Below are 19,864 nucleotides of genomic sequence, written 5' to 3'. Positions count from 1 at the left end.
ATCTTCAAAAAAAAAAAAAAAAAAAACAGAAATATAATGCAATCGGACGGAAAGTCGTTGCATGCCTAAAATAAAGGTAATAAGCACAAGGGGGATGTCGTTTCATGCCTAGACACGGTCATCGTCCGCTTATTACCTGTCCTGGCGCGAAGAAACTGAACTTCTCAACTGCTTTTCAAAAGCACTTGCAAACTTGAAGATTCTCCGTAGAGATTACAAGATGCAAAATTCATTAAAACAATAATATCACATGCTTTCAAAACTACCCACCAACGTCCCGCCTCACCTGAGCCTTAGGTTCTTGAAAATCTATTGTAATTCCGGCGATCTACAACGTGCACGCCACCTGTTCGACCAAATTCCCGAACCAGACCTGCGTGCGTGGACCGTGCTCATATCAGGTTACACGCGACATGGGCTCCTCAAGGAATCTGTAAGTCTTTACGCTTCACTCAGAGCTCGGCGAATAGCACCCGATAGCCTTCTGCTTTTATCAGTTGCTAAGGCGTGTGCTGCTCTTGGTGATGTTAGAAATGCGAAAGAGCTTCACCATGAAACAATTCGATTTGGGTTTCATTCGGATGTCGCTTTGGGTAATGCAATGGTCGATATGTTTGGAAAATGTAGATATGTTGATGGGGCGAGACGGGTTTTCAACGGCATGGCGGTGAAAGATGTGGTGTCTTGGACCTCTTTGTGTTCTTGTTATGTTAACTGCGGGCTGCCTGGACAAGGTTTGGTGGCATTTCGAGAGATGGGGTTGAATGGAGTGAGACCCAATGCTGTGACAGTGTCTTCAATCCTACCTGCTTGCTCAGAACTGAAAGATTTGAAATTGGGAAGAGAGATTCATGGGTTTGTTCTCAAACATGGAATGGAAGAGAATGTTTTTGTTAGCAGCGCCCTTGTAAATATCTATGCTAGTTGTCTGAGCATTAAACAAGCTCAGTTGGTATTTGATATGATGTCTAAACGAGATGTCGTATCCTGGAATGTACTTCTAACTGCATATTTCTCAAACAGAGATTGCGAAAAGGGCGTAGCTTTATTTTGTAGAATGAGAAGGGAAGGTGTTAAATTGGATGGTGCTTCATGGAATGCTGTTATTGGTGGGTGCTTGAATAATGGGCAGACAATACAGGCTCTGAAAATGCTCGGACAGATGCAAGAATCAGGAATTAAGCCCAATCAGATCACAATTACTAGTTTGTTACCAGCTTGCAAAGATTTGGAGAGCTTAAGGGCAGGCAAAGAGGTACATAGTTACATCTTTAGGACTTGTTTAATGGAGGACTTGGCTACCACAACAGCTTTGGTTTTCATGTATGCAAAATGCGGTGAGTTGGAACTTTCTCGGAGGGTCTTTGATATGATGCCAAGAAGGGATACAGTTGCTTGGAATACAATGATCATTGCAAACTCGATGCATGGAGATGGAGAAGAAGCCTTGTTGCTGTTCAGAAAAATGTTAGACTCCAAGGTGAAGCCCAATTCTGTTACTTTCACTGGTGTTTTGTGCGGTTGTAGCCATTCTCGGCTGGTTAATGAAGGCATCGTGGTTTTTGATTCAATGAGGACGGATCACTCAATAGAACCTGATGCAGATCATTACTCATGCATGGTTGATGTGCTTAGCCGTGCGGGTCGTCTAGTTGAGGCATATCAGTTCATACAAAGAATGCCAATGGAACCTGCTCCCGGTGCTTGGGGAGCATTGCTTGGTGCGTGTAGAGTGCACAAAAATGTGGACTTAGCAAAAATTGCAGCAAACAAGCTGTTCGAAATTGAACCAGATAACCCCGGCAACTATGTACTGTTGTCCAACATTTTAGTCACTGCCAATCGATGGGAAGAAGCTTCGGAAACCAGGAAGTTGATGAGAGACAGAGGAATCACAAAAACACCGGGTTGTTCTTGGGTTCAGGTTAGAAATACAGTCTACTCTTTTGTTTCCGGTGATAGGAGTAACGAGCGTAGTGAGGAGATATACAAGTTTATGGTTGACATGGGTGAGAAGATGAGATTGGCAGGGTATGTCCCCAACACTGATTTTGTTCTGCAAGATGTGGATCAAGAGGAGAAAGTGGGGATCCTTTGCAACCACAGTGAGAAACTTGCTGTAGCTTTTGGGATACTCAATATGAATGGCAAATCGACGATTCGGGTATTTAAGAATTTGAGGATATGTGGGGACTGCCATAATGCCATCAAGTTCATGGCCAAGATTGTTGGTGTGCAGATTATTGTTAGAGATTCCTTGAGGTTTCACCATTTCAAAAATGGAGATTGTTCTTGTAGAGATTTCTGGTGATTTTCAGTATCCAGGTTATTGAATGTCGGGCTTGTAACTGATGCCGTTAAGAGTATTTACTCATGCCCTCGAGGTTATGTGTTTGATTCTATCCAACCAATATCACTTTGTTTCCCCAAAGACAAATATTGGAATATTAAATGTCGCAAATCTATTGGCAAAGTCATCCTAAAGGGTGCATACGGATGCTCTGAGAATATGTTGATAGGACGAATGAAAAATAAACGAGCTGGATTGGTGTCGAACACAAATAGCTCGGTTCTAACAAGATCTTGTAGCAAATTCGTAGATGAAATTTGTCGATATTTTTGGTGAACGAGATTTTCGGTGGGTAGCGACCGAACAAGCTCGGTAATGTCGTTTATGATCAATTTATTCAAAGATAAACTGGAAGTATAAATTCATTACCAATGAACAATATGGTCTTGACATATCATTTGTACAATTTTGTCGATCTGATAATTAGTTCACTCTTTTACAGTTCACTTGTTGAACACTCGTACAAAAAATCCACTCCTTTAGAAAACAAAAGGGATGGATGATTGGAAATCCCACTTGGGGATCACAAAAATAGTCAAGAGTAGGAGTTCCCATCTATCTTCTTCCTCATTTTATCTTCAAATTACGGTTGATTCGTCAAATTGAAACCCTCGTAGATCTGGCAACCAAGGACGAGTTATCGTAGGCTTTTATGTCCCAAATATTCCCTTTAATAAGGTTGCATTAATCGTTATCTTTACCGTATAACCTTTACTTAGAAAACAGGAGATAAATTTACCTTCATCCCTTCCACTAAGGATATGCTTACTTACAAGGAATAAAAATTAAAATCGTTTTGATTCTTGATTTCCTACTCATGCAAGGAAATTGGTATCAAATAAAGGCACTCAATTTTTATAATAAAAATCAACAAACTTGGGAGTCAAGAACAGGGACGGATCCATTCATGAATCCAAGTGATCACGGGACCACCCAGAAGTCCGAAGCAGCACCTGTGAGGACCTGCGAGGACCACCCAATGGTTTGGGCAGGTGGTGGGAGAGAGAAAACCACCATGGTTGTGCAGATGATGTGCAATAGAAGTTTTGAACCAAGAAGAAATATCTAATTTCAAACGAAGAGAAACACAAAGCAGACCACCAAAGCTCTGCTGTTCTTGGAGCTTGGTTCCAATGATGAAGAAAGTACTCCCCATTTTTCATTTTCTTTTTTTTCTTTAATTGTTGTCCAATTAGGTACTTATATATTTGATATACAATAAATTTACTTAAATCTGTTTAGTTTGTTTAGACCTCTGTCTAAGCTCCGTTGAGAAACATAGACGCTAGGTCCTAATCCGCCGCTCAACTAACACCTAGCAAACCTTAATTAGGTCCACTTAATTTTAAAATCCTGAATCCATCACTAATGACGGACAAGAGAGAGCGTGCCTGACAAGCTGGTCAAAAAGCGTGTGGATGTGAAGTCACCCCCTTAACTTATTTGGATAACAAAGTGACGGGACGGGAATGGACAGCGGAAGAAACGGAGCAATGTGAAACATAAGCAAATGAAAGTTCTAACTCTACATATATTACCAGTTACCAGATTACAAATGGAAAAGGCTCAAACTTTTAGCAGTGAGATAGCAAATGGACCAACCAATCATTCCTGAAAAAAGCCAGCAGCTGGTTGATTCTTTCCCCTTTCTCCATTTCTTATTCATCTCTCGGGTTTTTGATTAATTCGTGTTAAAATTATCCGTGCTCATCCTGAAAAAACATTCGGTAATCCATTTGTTTATGTTCATCTGATGAGAATTTAACCAACCCAGAATTTTAATTTTTGTTATCTGTTGCAAAAGTTTCGATCTTTGTAGCATATTTTAGCTCTGTCAATGGCGGTTCTTGTAAATTCAGTGTCTCCAATTGCACACCCATCGCCAGAAGCCACCAGAAAGACTTGTGGGTTCTTCTCCCACATCAGGAATCTCCAACCCCTTTCACTCAGCAAGGGCTTTTCCAGAGTTTTGGCGACTACCCAGATCACGATTTCTCCGAAAGACACGGTTTTCACCTTGCCCAACTGGAGGCATGCCAAGAATGACAGAAGAAGTAGGGAGCTCAGACTCATTGATGCCTTTCTGCACTTGGAGTCTGTGGTGGGGAAGGGCCAGAAGCCTGATGTGGCTCAGGCAACTCAGCTCTTGTATGACCTCTGCAAGGCGAATAAGATGCGAAAGGCGGTCCGAGTCATCGAAATGATGGTTGTTTCCGGCATTATACCTGATGCAGCTTCTTATACTTTCTTGGTGAATTACTTGTGTAAAAGAGGGAACATTGGGTATGCAATGCAGCTGGTAGAGAAGATGGAGGAGTATGGATATCCGACGAATACTGTGACCTACAATTCGCTCGTTAGAGGGCTTTGCGTGCGCGGAAACTTGAATCAGAGCTTGCAGCTTTTGGATAGACTGATACAGAAGGGGTTGGTTCCGAATGTTTATACGTACTCTTTCTTGCTGGAAGCTGCTTATAAGGAAAGAGGTGTCAATGAAGCCATGAAGCTCCTGCAGGAGATAATTGCTAAAGGTGGAAAGCCTAATTTGGTAAGTTACAATGTCTTGTTAACTGGCATGTGTAAGGAAGGTAGGACTGATGAGGCGTTGCGGTTCTTTAGGAGTTTGCCTTCAATGGGGTTCGATCCAAATGTTGTGAGCTATAACATCGTGTTGAGGAGCTTGTGTTACGAGGGAAGGTGGGAAGAGGCGAATGTGCTTCTGTCTGAGATGGAAGGCGAGGACCGGGCCCCTTCCATAGTTACGTATAACATCTTAATCGGTTCACTTGCACTTCATGGTAGAACTGAGCATGCTCTTGGAGTTTTGGACGAAATGCTGAGAGGTCGTTTCAAACCTACTGCTGCCAGCTACAATCCGATCATTGCTCGTCTCTGCAAAGAGGGGAATGTAGATGGTGCGGTGAAGTGTCTAGACCAAATGATTCATCGGCGGTGCAATCCTAATGAGGGAACATTCAATGCCATTGCTGTGCTCTGTGAGAGAGGTTTGGTGCCAGAGGCATTCTCTATCATTCAAAGCCTCTGTAATAAACAAAAGTTCTCCAGTTTCGAGTTCTACAAAAACGTAATCTCCAGTTTGTGTCGCAAAGGAAACACGTTTCCAGCGTTTCAGATATTGTACGAAATGACCAAGCATGGTTTCACGCCGGATTCTTATACGTATTCATCTCTGATCAGAGGGTTGTGTTTGGAGGGTATGCTTGATGAGGCGATGGAGATTTTCAAGGTAATGGAAGAAAACAACGTTAGGCCTGATACTGACAATTTCAATGCTCTTATACTCGGTTTTTGCAAATCGCGAAGAACAGACTTGTCCTTCCAGGTTTTTGAGATGATGATCGAGAAAGGGTGTATGCCTAATGAGATGACATACACCATTCTGGTGGAAGGAATTGCGCACGAAGGAGAACTAGAACTGGCAGCCAGAGTCTTAAAAGAGTTGCACCTGCGACATGTTATGAGTTCGAATGCAGTGGAAAGATTGATCATGCAGTATGATTTTGAGGATTTACCGGGATAGAAACTTGAAGGAAAACGAAAAGGAAACACTGTTAAAGGAAAGGAGCAAGAAGTTTGGGAAACTCAGAGGGCGGTTTGAATCTTTTGTTGTGAATATCCATCGATACAGGATTTGGAAATGGGCGTAGAACGAGTTCAGACAAGAAGTTTTTGCCCTACACTCTGTATCCTCATTTGCTAGAAGCTAATTATTTTATGAAGGGCTGTAACTCCGGTTTCCTTTTGTAAATTGAGTCTAACTGTTCCTCTGAGATCTGTTTCAAACCACATGCATGATTCTGTTTTTTTTCTTTCTGAAAGAGCATTGCTCTGAAGATTGTGTATCGGGTTTTCTCGTGTTGAAACTCAGCGCAGAGGCAAATATATTTATCGTCAAAGAGCTGTAATGCATATAGTTATTTCAGCAAAGAAGTAATTGTTTGGCAGAAACTCTCATATCATGAATGCTTACGCAGTTGTGAACTTCCAAGGCCTAGTACGAGAGACTGGCATTCAAACTTAGGACCTCTTTCACCGGGGTGAAGAAATGCGAATCCATGCACAACGGAACCAATATAAGTTGGACCATAGTTCAAGATCAACTCGGATAAATCAGATACATGACATAACCCAAACATCCCCACTTACCTGATACCTACAACTTGTTAGCAACCAAACTGGGTTTTTGCAAATCTAAAATTTTGAAAAACTCTCGGAGGCCTTGAGACGATTATGCATGAATGGTGAAACAAAAAATCCATTTGCTGCTGCGAAAGGTATAATTAGATAAGTTAAGGAGCAGATAGCCAAATGGTGATGGCCGGGAATGGTGACAGAGGAAAGCAGTTGCGAGACTAAAATACTAAACGCCTAGGATTTTTTTTTTCAGCTTGACACCGGAAAACATAAACAACCGATAGAGAGAAGAAACCAGGACCAAGGAACCTGCTGATGGTGTCCGGGGACAAGTCCTGGTTTTGCAGGTTGGCCAATGAATCCTAGAGACCTTGTTTATGTGTTCTAAAATCTAAAGAACTGAATCTAATGGGCACAAAACAATGCATCATATACGATCCCAGGTCGAGCAGAGGATACAAAAGCTCTAAACTTTGACATCTAACACGACCCAGGATCCACATTGCATCATAACAACACAATCATTCAACTAGAACAAAAAATAACAGAGGAAATCAAGGTCGAAAAACATCAAAGCAAGTAGAAGCCATTGCAATTTAACGAAATCGATACTTAATTATGTAATTAGAAGCAGAGTTAAACCAGTCATAAGAACGTTAACATCCACATAGTTATAATCCCGAAACTACTAAAACCGAAATTCAGAGTAATAAACCCTCACGAGCAACCTCCAGTCTACAAAACAACCTCACACGGGTTAGCTCACCGCATGAGAAGGCGGCGATGCGGACGACGGAGCAAAAGGCGGCGATGCGGACGACGGAGCAAAAGGCGGCTACTTGGATCTCTGCCTCATCTTTCGGCGCTTCCTCTTCAGTCTCCTCATGCGCTTCTTCTTCCACTGAAACAATGATGGCAATAAAACAATACAGTTTAATCACAACCACCGCACGCAATTCATTCAACCATCACCGGCAGATTTGATAGATTTTTCGATTCGAACACGGAAACAAAGAGAACCCATCGAATTCAAGGTTGAAAATAGAAAGATTTAAGAAGAGGGTGTTGATGATTTACCTTGGCCCTCATGATCGATGGGAAATGCTGCTACTGTGATACCAGAACGATGGCCGCGACGTCTCCAGAAGAAAACTACAGGGTTTCTGATGAGTCTGAAGATTCTATGAACCCTAATCTCTGTGCTGATTCTTGTAGATGTGGTCATGGGCCAGGAAGCCCAGAATGGGGAAAATACTGTTTAACTTAGGCCCAAAATGGAAAAAGCCGGGTAACCAATAACCCCAAATTTTAAATTTAATTTTCTGTTTGGCTGCCGAGAAAACTAATAGGAAAATAAGTGAGAAAATCTATCAATCAAACTCATTGGTGAAGCTGAGAAAATGGAAAGCCAGAAAACCGAGCTGGAGTCATCAGAGGAGACGAGTGTGACTGTGAACCAGAACGAGAACGCGAAGAACAGATTACAGTCGACGGAGGCAAAGGCACTGGCAAAGGCGCTTTCGTCGACGCTCACCACCGTCATCAAAGACTTCGATTACAAAGCTCAGCAGACCTTCGCCAGCCAGGACCACCTCTCTCAGTCGCTCCATCGCCTCACCAGCGGTAAAAAAAAAAAAAAAAAAAAGTTGAAAAAATCCCTCCTTTTTCTTATGAAATATTGAATTTTGTTGGTAATTTTGATATTTACTCTTTGTTTTGCTCTTGTGGGCAGAGCTGGATAAGTTGTTGGACGCTGCGCCGTTTCCGTTCATCATGCAACGCGCCGCCAAGATTTCCGCCGTTAGGAAGAGAGTTTCGTCGTTGAATTCGGTTCTCAAGTCCGTACAGCGCCGGCTTGATAACATCGACAGAATGCTGTTTGTCGGTGTTCCAAATCAGCATCAGCAGCAACAGCAACATGGTATTTACAAAAAGTAACGTTTTGGTTAATGTTGTTATCTGTGGTACCAAAATTTTACGCCCTTCCTAGACATTTTGGTTTCTCTGAAATGAGCATGCTGAGACGATTGAGTGGTAATGGGAGTAGGAAGAGTTACTTGTGTGATCGAGGTAATCGTAATTCTTAAGTATAAATCAATGGATTAGAGATGTTGATTCATTGGTTTTGCGTTCACATTATGATTAGTACACCTTCGAAAGTATGAGGATTTCTTGCAGACCTCCAATTTCGAAACATTTCGAAGCAAATTAATGTTGACATATGTCATGGAAGGTGCTTGTCAAGAAGAAGAAATGAGTCATAGGTTGTCCGATCTGTGCTTCTTTCAATTTATAGTTCGTCGACTAATGGTGATTAAGATTAACGTGCTATTTTCCGTTAGCTATTTACAAGACATGGGAGCATGTCGTGTTAGAAGAAAAAAGTTGATTTCTCGTTTTCTCACTTTGAAGTCTTAGGCATTTGGACGAGCATTTGCATAACTTTTGAAACATGAGTGAAGAAATACCTTCGGATTACAAAATATTAGTTTGTTTTTGAATTTAATGTGCAGATAAAACGGCCGCAGAACATTCAGGACTGCAGTAGTATAGTTGTTTCTCGAAAGGTACTACACATTTCTTTACTTTTTATGGAAAGAAAACAGAAATATAACTTCGAATCTTGCACATAAATTTGTAGAACATACCAAGAATCCTCAATATTTTAGTTATACATGGATGCAAGCACATACAGTTAACCTTTTTAGTTATTCTGATTGTATTGCTGTTTTCGTAAAACATCTTAGATGCCTTGATGTTGTTCTCATACTTGAACTTCAAAGTGATAGATGATAATTCAGCAACAGTAAATCTTAATCGTTTACTGGCTTGAAAACGAGAACACACAAGGCAGTTGCACGATGGAAAAGGAACAAAGCGTTTTTGTAATTTTAGTCAAAGATTAGTTTGCTGTTGTTTTGTACACACATCTTAACCTTTATCTTGGTATATGAAGTGTTTTATGGATTTCATAGTTATCTGCAGAAATATAAAGCATAGTAATGGTACTGCACGGGACAACCTTCGCGTTTTGCCTGCGTCGAATACTTGACTAAGAATTTGGCCATCTTGGGTGTTTTAGTAGCCAAGCCACATGGATGCTCTATCCTTCCCAACATACTCATACCTGAGAGAAAAAATTGAATTCGGTATCGCGGTATGAAGGTGATTATTTGGTGATTATTAGGTCGGAGGTCTAGAATCAAAATAAATAGCATGTCACGTCATATCACATCATGTGGTGTAAAAAATATGTGCGTGAATGAAAAGCCTCAAATATTTTTATTCAGAAGTTAATGTTCTTCTGTAAATGTATCACCTAGCAGAATGTATGACACAATCTCGGGTTAACGCAATACGTTCTTCGCCATTTCCGTCGTTGTTATTAGTACTGCCATCTCAGGACGCAGTAATACTTTTGCAGTACTCACTCACTGTAAAGTTATTGGCTTTCGAGTCTCGACACAACCGCTGTCTTGCCGGAACCAGCCATTCCATAAACATGTGTCGTCCCTGCCTCCTTTGCCATCACATGCTTGTTAACCTCTTCAACGATACTCGCTGTCCTGCCGAGCAGTCTTGTGGTGTCTTTGACGTATACCACCTCATCGGATTCCCCACTGCGCTAGTGAACACTCTGCCCTCCGCTCCGCATGCAGTCCGTTCAACTTTGCGATTCTCTCTTCGATTTCTCTCAAAGTTTTATACTGTGACCAGCATCATCCTCTATAACTTGGGTCGCCCTTTGCAACCAACCCGGAATTTTGACCACCTTGCAGTCCCCTTCTACTGCACTCACCAGCTGTTTCAAACTATTCACGGTCCTTCTAAACGTCTCAAGATTTGGTTGCGCTTTCAGAACAATTATAATCCTCCAAAAAGGGTTCAAGTATACAAGGTGATACCAGGGTAATTAACAACTATTGTTAGACAACCAAAGATGCTGGAAACAAGTGCAACCGTTTCTGCAAGAAAGAAGCATGCCAAACTGAGCCAGTATCAGATCAGCATTGTACTTGCAAGTTTTGTGACAATCTTTTTTGTAATGTAATTTTTCGACGCACGTCTAAAGTTCTAAAAGATTCTAGGAACATGCATACTGAGTGTAAGATCGTGCAGATGTACTTAATGAAATAAAGAAAAGAGAAAATTAGGTTCACATCCTTCTTTTTGGTACTCCATTGATTAAAATTTTATTCATTTTCAATTTTTGATCAAGGTCCTTGGATATTAATAACATCATTAATTATTTGAATAATAAAATATTTTTATTTTTAAATATATTCCTTTAGTGTTAAAAATGTTACAATTAGTATATTTATATTTATGGGTAAATTTTTTATCATATATTTTTATTTTTAGTTTGTACCTATTTTTAATTTGCAAATTTTTTTTTAATTTGTACCAATTTTCTTTTCATTTTTAATTTGTGCCCATATATTAGTTTCTTTTTGTGCCCATATTTTTTAAAATTTTATTTGTGTTTGTACCCATGTGTATACCATCACGTGACATTGTATATTTAATCAATGATAGAAAAATTACATATGGTATATTTAAGTTTTATGCCTAAACTTTGTATCATATATTTATATTTTTAGTTTGTACCCACTTTTAATTTGCAACATTTTTTTTTAATTTGTAGTATTTTCTTTTTAGTTTTATTTTGTACCCATGTATTAATTTCTTTTAGCGCCTCTATTTTTAAAAATTCATTTGTACTCATAATTTTTAATATTTTATCTGTACCCTAATTTGTTTATAATGTACCCATTCTTCTTTATTAATGTACCACTTTGTTATATGTGAAATGTACCAATTTTTTTGTAAATGTACCAAATTTTCTAACACTATGGATACATTCTTTTGCCATTTATTATTTCTTATTTTTACATAGTTTTTATCCATTTATTCAATCAAAATGTTTGAATTTTTTTATTGTAACCATTTCTAATAGTATTATAATGAGGGATTTTAAATTTATAGGATTATAAATCTCATAAAATATCAAACAATTAATGTCAAAACTATAAGAATATAAATATTAATAGTAATATAATGAGGTGTACAAAGTCAAGGGACCTTGATCAAACTTTGAATACTATTAAGGTTTTAATAAAAGAATGTTAAGAATTAGGGACCACATCCAAAGCATCCCTAAAGAAAAACTTCACGGTGCCACTCGGATCTATAACACGTTTAGTTACTAACATCATGTGTTGCTATGACGATCGTATTTAAAAATTTCTCCAAAGCTACAGTCGCACCTGCCATTGCTATGGACTTCACATCTAATTTCCAATCTCAGGTCTCCTCCATTTCCTGTAATTTACCATTCAGAAAGCGCAAGCATCCTTGTGTTTCCTATTAACTCGGGATAATGGAACAAGTACATGACATAGTAAAATAATTCTAGTCGTGCGCCAATTAACGGTCAGCCCTACACATGCTAAACTCGAGTTAAAATTCTATTGGGCCGAAAACGATAGCAGGAGCCCAAAATTGGTAGGCCCAAGCCTATCTAATTAAAATTCTGTAATCTTCATTTTAGTCTTGTGGAAAGCAAGCAAAAGTTTGGAACTCCCATTCGAGTTTCAACTCCTACATATGCCTTTTTGAAGGCCAATGGCTCTGTTTTAGTATACAATTTGATTCAAGTACTAAAATTCCGATACTGCTTCATGTAGTTCCAAGACTACACGGATAAAGAGAATAGTATGTTATCAAGTCCAGATTTTAATAACATATCAGACCAAAAACATGTGGATTTTGACTTCCATAACCACCGTCCTGCTGTTTTAATCGATCAACACCCTTTGTGGTTCTAAGTTAACGCGCAATTGAGCACCGTAACCTGGCCTTATAGGAACAAGAAGGAAAAAAATGTAATGTAAATTCTAAACAGAAATATCAGACACAAATTTGTCTTTATAGGAACAAGAAGGGGCCAAAAACATATGTTCAAATACCATTGCATTTGCATGTCTTACCATATATTCCAAAGACAGTAGGCCTTCATACGCGTCTGTCTGACATTATATAGTAGTAAAAACAAACGTCCTATTTTTTTCACCATTTAAAATCTCTTTTACCCTTCAAAGTTCCAACTCTTTCCAGATTATTTTTGCAAAGAAGAATAATAACTGGGTGAAAAAAGTAAAAGCAGAATACGGAAGGGGGAGAAGAGGACAGGAGCTTGCCTTATATGGCAAAGACGGTAGGCCCTCATTCTTTTCCAGTCTGGTTCTTGTAATACTGTAACTGTTTAGAGAGAGATATACACACAATCATGCAGTGGTAAAAAAACTCACGTGATAAATCAGAGGAAAATGACAACAAACAGTGAAATTACAGTGGGCTGAGCAGCTGATGATTTACAGTGCGCTCTCTCTCTCTCTCTCTCTCTCAACAGGTACAGTCTCACCAGAACCAGACTGGAAAACAAAAGGGTTTCAAATCAATCTTCTCTCAAGCCACAAGGGGGACCCTACCTTTATCTGGAGGCATCTGTGAGGCCTGAGACACCTGAGCTTTAAGCCCCGCCCACTATCTCTCTCTCTCTCTCTCTCTGAGTTACTGCTCTTACTCTTCCCCCCAATACAGTCAAAGCAGCTACTGCAGCTTTCCTTACTCTGTTGTCCAGATTACAGAAACAGAAAAATCCAACACAGATAACTAAATGCAATGCATCAACACCATCAAGGCATCAACTCATCACCCATCACTCTCCAGTCTCCCCCATCATGCAACCAATTATACACAATACACAGTTCGGGGGAATGCCTACTGGGATATTAGGGTTCAATCAATGGATGACTACATTTGATTCATCCTTTTTCAATGTCGCTTGTATTAAAATATTAATTTCTTCATTTATATTATTTCATATCAATTCAATGTTTAAATGATTCCTGATTTGGTTGTTTACAAAGACGGATGAGTAGCAGAAAATATAGACAGTTTCAATAATTAAATCGCATTGCATGATGAAAACGTACAAAGAGAAAAATAGCTAGTATTTCTTCACAATTTGGAGAGTTGCTATTGATGTAACCCTCTACAGTTATCGTCATCATCACGTGCATTCATTGCATGATGAGAACGCCGAAAGGTAGATGCAACACGTACAAGACATGTAGATACAAAGCGATATCTATCTATGCTCACGTTCTCCCCAATTTAAACCTAATTTCTAGCTGGGTAGTGAGGTCAATGAGGCGAGCTTCAAGTACAAAACAGTGCACCTCTGATTTGTGGGTACCTTAGGGTGTTTACGTTCTCCACAATTTAAACCTAATTTCTAATTGGGTAGTGAGGTCAGTGAGGTGAGCTTCAAGTACTAAACAGTGCACCCCCTGATTTGTGGGTACCCTAGCCTTGGATGTAGTCCCTGCAGACTTTGGTCAAAACACATTTTAATGGAGTTTAGCCTTTTAGGCTTTGGAGTTGCTAAAAAAACATTTAGGGCATGAGTAAATGAATTTGCCCTACGTATAATATAATGGGGACCTTTTTTTGGTCTGAAAATAATTGAGGACTGTGCCTAAAACCCTAAAGTTTTGATCCCTCTTCTCCCCCAAAACATTGCAGTGTAGCACATTCATAGGGGTGGAGGGCATCATGATCAAAAATGGAGCTCATTATTATTTTCTTTCTTTCTGAAAAATTAATGGGACTTCTGCAATTCAGGGCTTCTTCCAAGATATGATATATAAGATATTAAAAAGTTTGCGATAATCAATGATGCACTTTGATCAGGAAATCTGGAAACGCTGAAACTACTGCCTTCAGGCATCGTGCCAGGAAAGGAACACATAGCTGATAGCTCTTAGTTTTGAAGAAAACTTATGCCGTCAAGATATCCGTTATCTTTAACGATTCACATCATGACACCTGAACAAGTTAAAATACTTGATCTTTAAAGATAGTATTGAATATTTATCAACAATCAATGACAAATATATACATATAAGTAAATTCAAATAAGCTAATTAATAAACATAAATTGCAAATAAGTATATTGACATAGTATGAAAAAACAAAACAAATATCAAACGGACCATTAATTAAATAATGATCGAGGCTTGCTTACCGTAATATTCTTGAATCGGATTTTCTTTCCTAGTCTATGCTTGCAGTTTGGTGGACGTCTGCTTCACTAGGATTCAACGATCTAAAGACAAGGATCCCAACACCGGAAAACTTGAGTTTTGTTGAATGTCCTTGTGGTTCTCTCAAATAAAAGGATTTGGTAAAATTCGTAGGAAGAATGATTTCTATGTGTTTAATTGATATGTAGATGCATGTATATATAGTAATCATATACATACTCACAAAAAATATGATTTTGGGAGGCAACTGTTCAATGTAAAGGGTGTGTGGCTTCATCATTTACTCAGACTCCAAAGCCTAAACCCAAGGTTCAAGCCCAATTTTTCTTTCCATGGTCCATCTTTCAGTCACTTTTAAGATGGACGTGATGTTATAAGGTATGTGAAACCTTCCAACTTGACAAACGTGTGACAAATTAGATGGAAGAAAATTTCCACTCTAGATTCAACAGATGGTTTGATATATCGCAGTTCTGAACTTTACAAATACATGTAAGTTTCTCTTCCCTTTTGTTCCTTTTAGGGCAACATCTTCACTCACCATCTCAAAGTTGCAATGACCCAACTTACTTGACAACAAGGGTGATCTCTGAGTTTCTAGAAATTTTTTATTGTACTCGGAACAAGGGTGATACATCATATATTTTTATATAAATAATAGAAAGTTTTATATTTTAACATAAATATCTAACTATTTGTATAGTAAAACATAGTACACCACCCTATATTTTAAGCATAATAAAAAATCTCCCGGAGTTTCACTCTCCTCCCCTCTCTCCCCTATTCGCTTTATCAGTACAACTCCCTGACTTCATCAAAGGCTCCTTATTGAACCCAATTTTTTATTTTTTATACTAGAGAAAAAAAAAGCAACAATAAAAGTTAGTGGGGGTGCTTTTTGTTTGTTGGAGAAAATAAAATATAAACTAACACTTTGAGGCACACCTTTTGTTGGACATGTGTAAGGTTCCTGTCCCCTTTGGAGTGTGATCAGACTCACAATTACAAATCATTACTACAAATCCTGTTTCAAGAATTTGAACACAAAAAAAGCTTAATGCATAATTTTAATACAAACAACACTTTTATATATTTCTTTTGTTCTTTTGAATGCCGCCATATTTTTGTAGTTAGAGTGCAAGTGACATTTTTTTCTATCAGACAAGCATGACAGAATGATAATGTTTACTTTGGTTAACAAATTACATAACTAGAATGATAATATTGATAAGTTGGCTGGATATCGAACATAAAAAACAAAAATCATAAACCAAAGGACTTGTTTGCAAATAAAATATATGAATGGCAGTTGGAATAGATTCTTTCTTTCTTTTTTCTTCTTTGGTTTGTCTCTCAAACCAATTAGCCAATAGCCGACCTATTTCAATCGAGAGTTTCAAGAAGTCAAAACCTCGTGAAGCGAACTGGTTGGTAGCTATGGAACAAGATAACAACTTTGAATCAAACAAATTGGCTTTTTATTAGGATTATGTTACATGATATAACAATTGTTAAACGGTTTCTTAGATAAAAAGTTGAACCATTTTTTGTTATGCATTTTTACGGTTTAATTACTGGGGCGAAAATGATATCGTCGTTGAAAAAGAAATGATCTAGATGTGAAATGACAATAATATACATCTCAGAGTTTTTCTATTTATACTTTGGTGCATGTCATAGTAGAAAAACTCAAGAAATCATACAATGGACACAACTAATCATATGAAAACAAATCATACAATAGACGCAACTAATCATATGATAACAAACCAACCATCCATCCATTTCAAGTGTGAAGTGGAGGAGATAACTAGATACGATGATGTGACCTCAAGTAGTTCACATGCCCCCACAGTGTACCAAACCAAACTGAGTGATGAACAGAAAATATATGGTTGTCAATCTTAATGTCGTGTTAAGACCAACGCTAAGGACAGGAATATTTCCAAGTCAGCCACCACCAAATTTTGGCCCTCCCTCCCGTCTGGGCCACATCATCCCCAAACCCTACCCTACACTTTCCCCACCTTACCCTACACATTTGTACGCAAACTTCCCTTCTCTCTTCCTCTCTTTCTAATCAACATAACTTATATGAAACGAGTTTAGTGTTATTTGTACAATATTGTATTACTTTGTGTAATTTTTTCTATAAGTGACAATACGATAGTCGATGAAAACATTATAGTAACAATAAAGCCGTTGCATATAAATTGCTGTCAATTCTAAAGGAGTATCAGTATTCAGCTCAGCTGCATATGAAACAGAAGAGGATGAATTGGATTGGGAGATGGGGAATCTATTCAGAGGTATGACTATCCATTAGCACGTTCTTTCCTTGATTCTCCATTTCCAGCCTTTTTCCCTTCATCTGCCACTGCAGCCTTATTATTCATTTTCTTATCCCACCCAACTTTTAACTTTCGGGTATTTGTCAATTTTAAGAATATGAAGAAAATTTTGGATATATTTTAATATTTCACTGAAAGGGTGAATGATAAGTCTGTCGGGTTGTAGCCAGAAAGTTAATTTATTTGGTAAACATGCACTTTCAAGTTGTTCATAAAATTAAATCACCAAAACGTTAACCTATCCTATCCTGTCCGAATTAAATGGGCATGAGTGAAAGACTTGTTGCTCAATTCAAATTTTCCTATATATGGATGGGCCATCGGTTCGAACCCTAGAAAGTTATGGATATATATCGTTAACTTGGTTTTTTTTTTTAATACATCAATATTTTTACACTAAGATGAGAGGGAGTTTGGCTAAGCCACACAATGGGAAATCTAATTTGGTATCAAATTCGTCATCCACGAGTTTCAAACTTAAGACCTCTCACTTCAAAGTGAAGAGGAATATCATCAAACTGTAGTACTAAGTGGCACCTGGTTATTAGATCATTAAAATGAAACACAATCTCCCATTCTCTTGTCTTTTTATCAATGGAAATGAAAGATTTGAAAGTACAATTTCTCAGCATTAAGAAAAAAATATGAGTGTGTTTGGAAGTTCTTTTAAAATAATTAAAAACGCTTTTAATGAATGTGCTTTTGAGTTTCAAAAGCAATTGAAGTGCATTTTGGAAGAAACATCAATTATGTACTTCTTGCAAAAAACACTTCAAGTGCTTTAAAAAGTATTTCTTGCCAAAAACAAAAAAAACAAAAAAAAAAACGCTTTAAGTACTTTGAAAAAGTTACTGCTACGATCTTATTTGGTTAGTTAAGATTTGAGGATGCAAAAAATCATCGCTTTCTATGTTAATCTTGTATATGCTTAAAATGTGTATTCCGAACATCTTTCTAATTATTTATTGAATATAAGTTAACTACAAACTTAAATTTCGTAACCTTATTTTCTCTATATATAATGATATTTTGCTCTAAGGTGGGTTCGTCAACCAGCTAACCAACTAACCATAATAATTAAGTATCGAACACGGCATCAATAATAGTTAAATCTAAAACTTTCTACTTACAAGTAAAAAAGAAATGCTAAAAATCTTCTCTTTTGAACCTTTTTCTTCTACCATCTCATTTTCTTTTACTGCCTTGCAATATTGCTGAATAAACGTAACCTTTGTTTTCTAAGTCATCCTTTAAAAACAAACTTTAAAAATAAAAAATAAAAAAATCAACCAAATGAGACTTTGCTTGACTTGTTCGATTAGCATTGTCATCATTTTAGCGTTTAACTAGAAATATATGATTCGTCTATTTATCGGGTGACTATTAGGTGACCAAACAATGTTAGATTTAATTAATTGTTGGTACTGAGGATCTCTAAAACTTGACCTAACCTAAACAATAAACGATTCAAACTGTTTTGCAACGTTACAAAATGAGAAGATAACTTTAAGAAAAAAAATTGAATTAAAAGGTCCAATACAAAGTTGATACCATTTCTCGACTTTACTTGGCAAAGGGTCATATTTATGTAGTTTTCGTGTCAAATCTATCATTTTAACAGGTCATGTTGTGATACTTAAATTATCTTAATGGATTTAAGAATTCAAACCCCAACCCAACCCGTTAAAATTAACGGGTTACACCCATTATGAACAATATATACTTTAACAAATAATCAAATAAAATATTTCATACAAAATTACTAATTATTAAAGAACAATACATACTTTAACAAATAATTAAATAAAAACATTTCATGCGAAATTACCAAATATTAACATTGAAATTCGTAAGTTCGTTTTGATTCAACAATAGGTTTACAACAATTTCATTAAGCACTACAAGTTTACATCTGCATGCCACATAAACATTATTTTCAAAACATGTCATATTACTACAAATATCAAATGTTTAATGATACAACTTGTTCATAATTTTTCCTGTAATTTTGTCCTTATAAAGGTGAAATGAACAAAATATCATTAAAGGGTAAATGTTAATTTTTTTTGTTGACCTTCATATTTGTGACACATATTAATTACCTTTTAACATATCTTTTAGAGATGTTATATTCACACATTTCAAATTACTTCTCTCACACCTTTTTACTTTTTTAATAATTTTTACACACTACTAACACTTCATAGAAAAATATTAAAAAATTAAAAGGATGTGAGAGAAATAATTTGGGATGTGTAAATATAATCTCCCATCTTTTATTAATTGTCGATACATACATATGAGCATAAGAAGAATAGAGTTTGAAATTAAAACGAAGATTCTAAGAGATTTTTAGATTTAGTGGCTTTAAGTTTAACACGTTAAAACGAGTTACTCGCAGGTAAACTTGAACCAACTCTTTAATAACGAATGTTTAACAGGTTAACTTGATGACTCACCTAATCTATGATTCTTTATTTAAAATTTGTTATTTTTATGATGTTTTAAACTTTTAAATAAAATTAACGAATCATGCATAAAATTAACAATTTGAATTCCCAAAGGAGATGTTGAATAATAAAATGCAAGACGGTTGTGTCACAGGAGGAAGAGCGAAGGACGGTAGTAGGAAGGAAGAGTCCGATCCCGACGGGACAGAAAAGATGGCAAATCTTGGTCAAATACCCACACCATTCGAAATCTTAAATTCCGAGAAACAACACCTAATAAAATATAATAAGAAATAATATAAAACAAAATAAAAGCTGGACTATTAGTGCTAGCTAGGTTTTTTATTTACTAGGGTTTAGGCCGTAGGGGTGTTGGCGTTTGGTGGGTGGATGGGTCGGTGGGTGGAGATCCAAAGTGCCGAGACAAGAACCACCCTCTGATGTGAA

At 37.3% G+C, this 19,864-nt stretch overlaps 4 protein-coding genes across 5 annotated transcripts; 3 read left to right on the top strand and 1 right to left on the bottom strand.

Moving 5' to 3' along the window:
* Positions 1 to 63: 63 nt before the first annotated feature.
* Positions 64 to 2,477, top strand: LOC137730089 (pentatricopeptide repeat-containing protein At1g20230). The gene has a single exon (XM_068469153.2). It carries the CDS (start codon positions 251 to 253, stop codon positions 2,309 to 2,311), a length of 2,061 nt encoding a protein of 686 aa, XP_068325254.2. The 5' UTR covers positions 64 to 250; the 3' UTR covers positions 2,312 to 2,477.
* A 1,246-nt stretch (positions 2,478 to 3,723) lies between these two features.
* On the top strand, positions 3,724 to 6,319 carry LOC137728884 (uncharacterized). Its single transcript, XM_088678282.1, has one exon. It carries the CDS (start codon positions 4,188 to 4,190, stop codon positions 5,889 to 5,891), a length of 1,704 nt encoding a protein of 567 aa, XP_088534408.1. The 5' UTR covers positions 3,724 to 4,187; the 3' UTR covers positions 5,892 to 6,319.
* Positions 6,320 to 7,100: 781 nt separating this feature from the next.
* On the bottom strand, positions 7,101 to 7,745 carry LOC137728885 (uncharacterized). The gene is made up of 2 exons (XM_088678285.1): positions 7,583 to 7,745; positions 7,101 to 7,406 (listed from the first exon to the last, which is right to left on the bottom strand). Exons 1-2 carry the CDS (start codon positions 7,728 to 7,730, stop codon positions 7,207 to 7,209), a joined length of 348 nt encoding a protein of 115 aa, XP_088534411.1. The 5' UTR covers positions 7,731 to 7,745; the 3' UTR covers positions 7,101 to 7,206.
* Positions 7,746 to 7,798: 53 nt separating this feature from the next.
* Positions 7,799 to 9,861, top strand: LOC137727518 (uncharacterized). 2 transcript variants are annotated; one of them, XM_088678284.1, is made up of 4 exons: positions 7,799 to 8,128; positions 8,238 to 8,426; positions 9,019 to 9,072; positions 9,491 to 9,861. In XM_088678284.1, exons 1-3 carry the CDS (start codon positions 7,906 to 7,908, stop codon positions 9,051 to 9,053), a joined length of 447 nt encoding a protein of 148 aa, XP_088534410.1. In that variant the 5' UTR covers positions 7,799 to 7,905; the 3' UTR covers positions 9,054 to 9,072; positions 9,491 to 9,861. The 2 variants fall into 2 exon arrangements, with proteins under 2 accessions (XP_088534410.1, XP_088534409.1); XM_088678283.1 differs by having other exon boundaries at positions 9,481 to 9,861.
* The last annotated feature ends 10,003 nt before the right edge of the window (positions 9,862 to 19,864 follow it).

The sequence above is a fragment of the Pyrus communis genome, chromosome 10 (genome assembly GCF_041283825.1).
Source record: "Pyrus communis isolate YQ-2024b chromosome 10, ASM4128382v1, whole genome shotgun sequence".
Lineage (NCBI taxonomy): Eukaryota > Viridiplantae > Streptophyta > Magnoliopsida > Rosales > Rosaceae > Pyrus > Pyrus communis.
This window is presented reverse-complemented; position numbering and strand designations above follow the sequence as displayed.

Excerpts from the sequence above, each read along its gene's own strand:
- LOC137730089 (XM_068469153.2), top strand. The coding sequence starts at position 251 with ATGCTTTCAAAACTACCCACCAACGTCCCGCCTCACCTGAGCCTTAGG.
- LOC137728884 (XM_088678282.1), top strand. The coding sequence starts at position 4,188 with ATGGCGGTTCTTGTAAATTCAGTGTCTCCAATTGCACACCCATCGCCA.
- LOC137727518 (XM_088678284.1), top strand. The coding sequence starts at position 7,906 with ATGGAAAGCCAGAAAACCGAGCTGGAGTCATCAGAGGAGACGAGTGTG. Across the intron at positions 8,129-8,237 it reads GCTCCATCGCCTCACCAGCG|AGCTGGATAAGTTGTTGGAC; the intron begins GTAAAAAAAAAA and ends TCTTGTGGGCAG. Across the intron at positions 8,427-9,018 it reads TCAGCAGCAACAGCAACATG|ATAAAACGGCCGCAGAACAT; the intron begins GTATTTACAAAA and ends TTTAATGTGCAG.
- LOC137728885 (XM_088678285.1), bottom strand. The coding sequence starts at position 7,730 with ATGACCACATCTACAAGAATCAGCACAGAGATTAGGGTTCATAGAATC. Across the intron at positions 7,407-7,582 it reads CATCGATCATGAGGGCCAAG|TGGAAGAAGAAGCGCATGAG; the intron begins GTAAATCATCAA and ends TCATTGTTTCAG.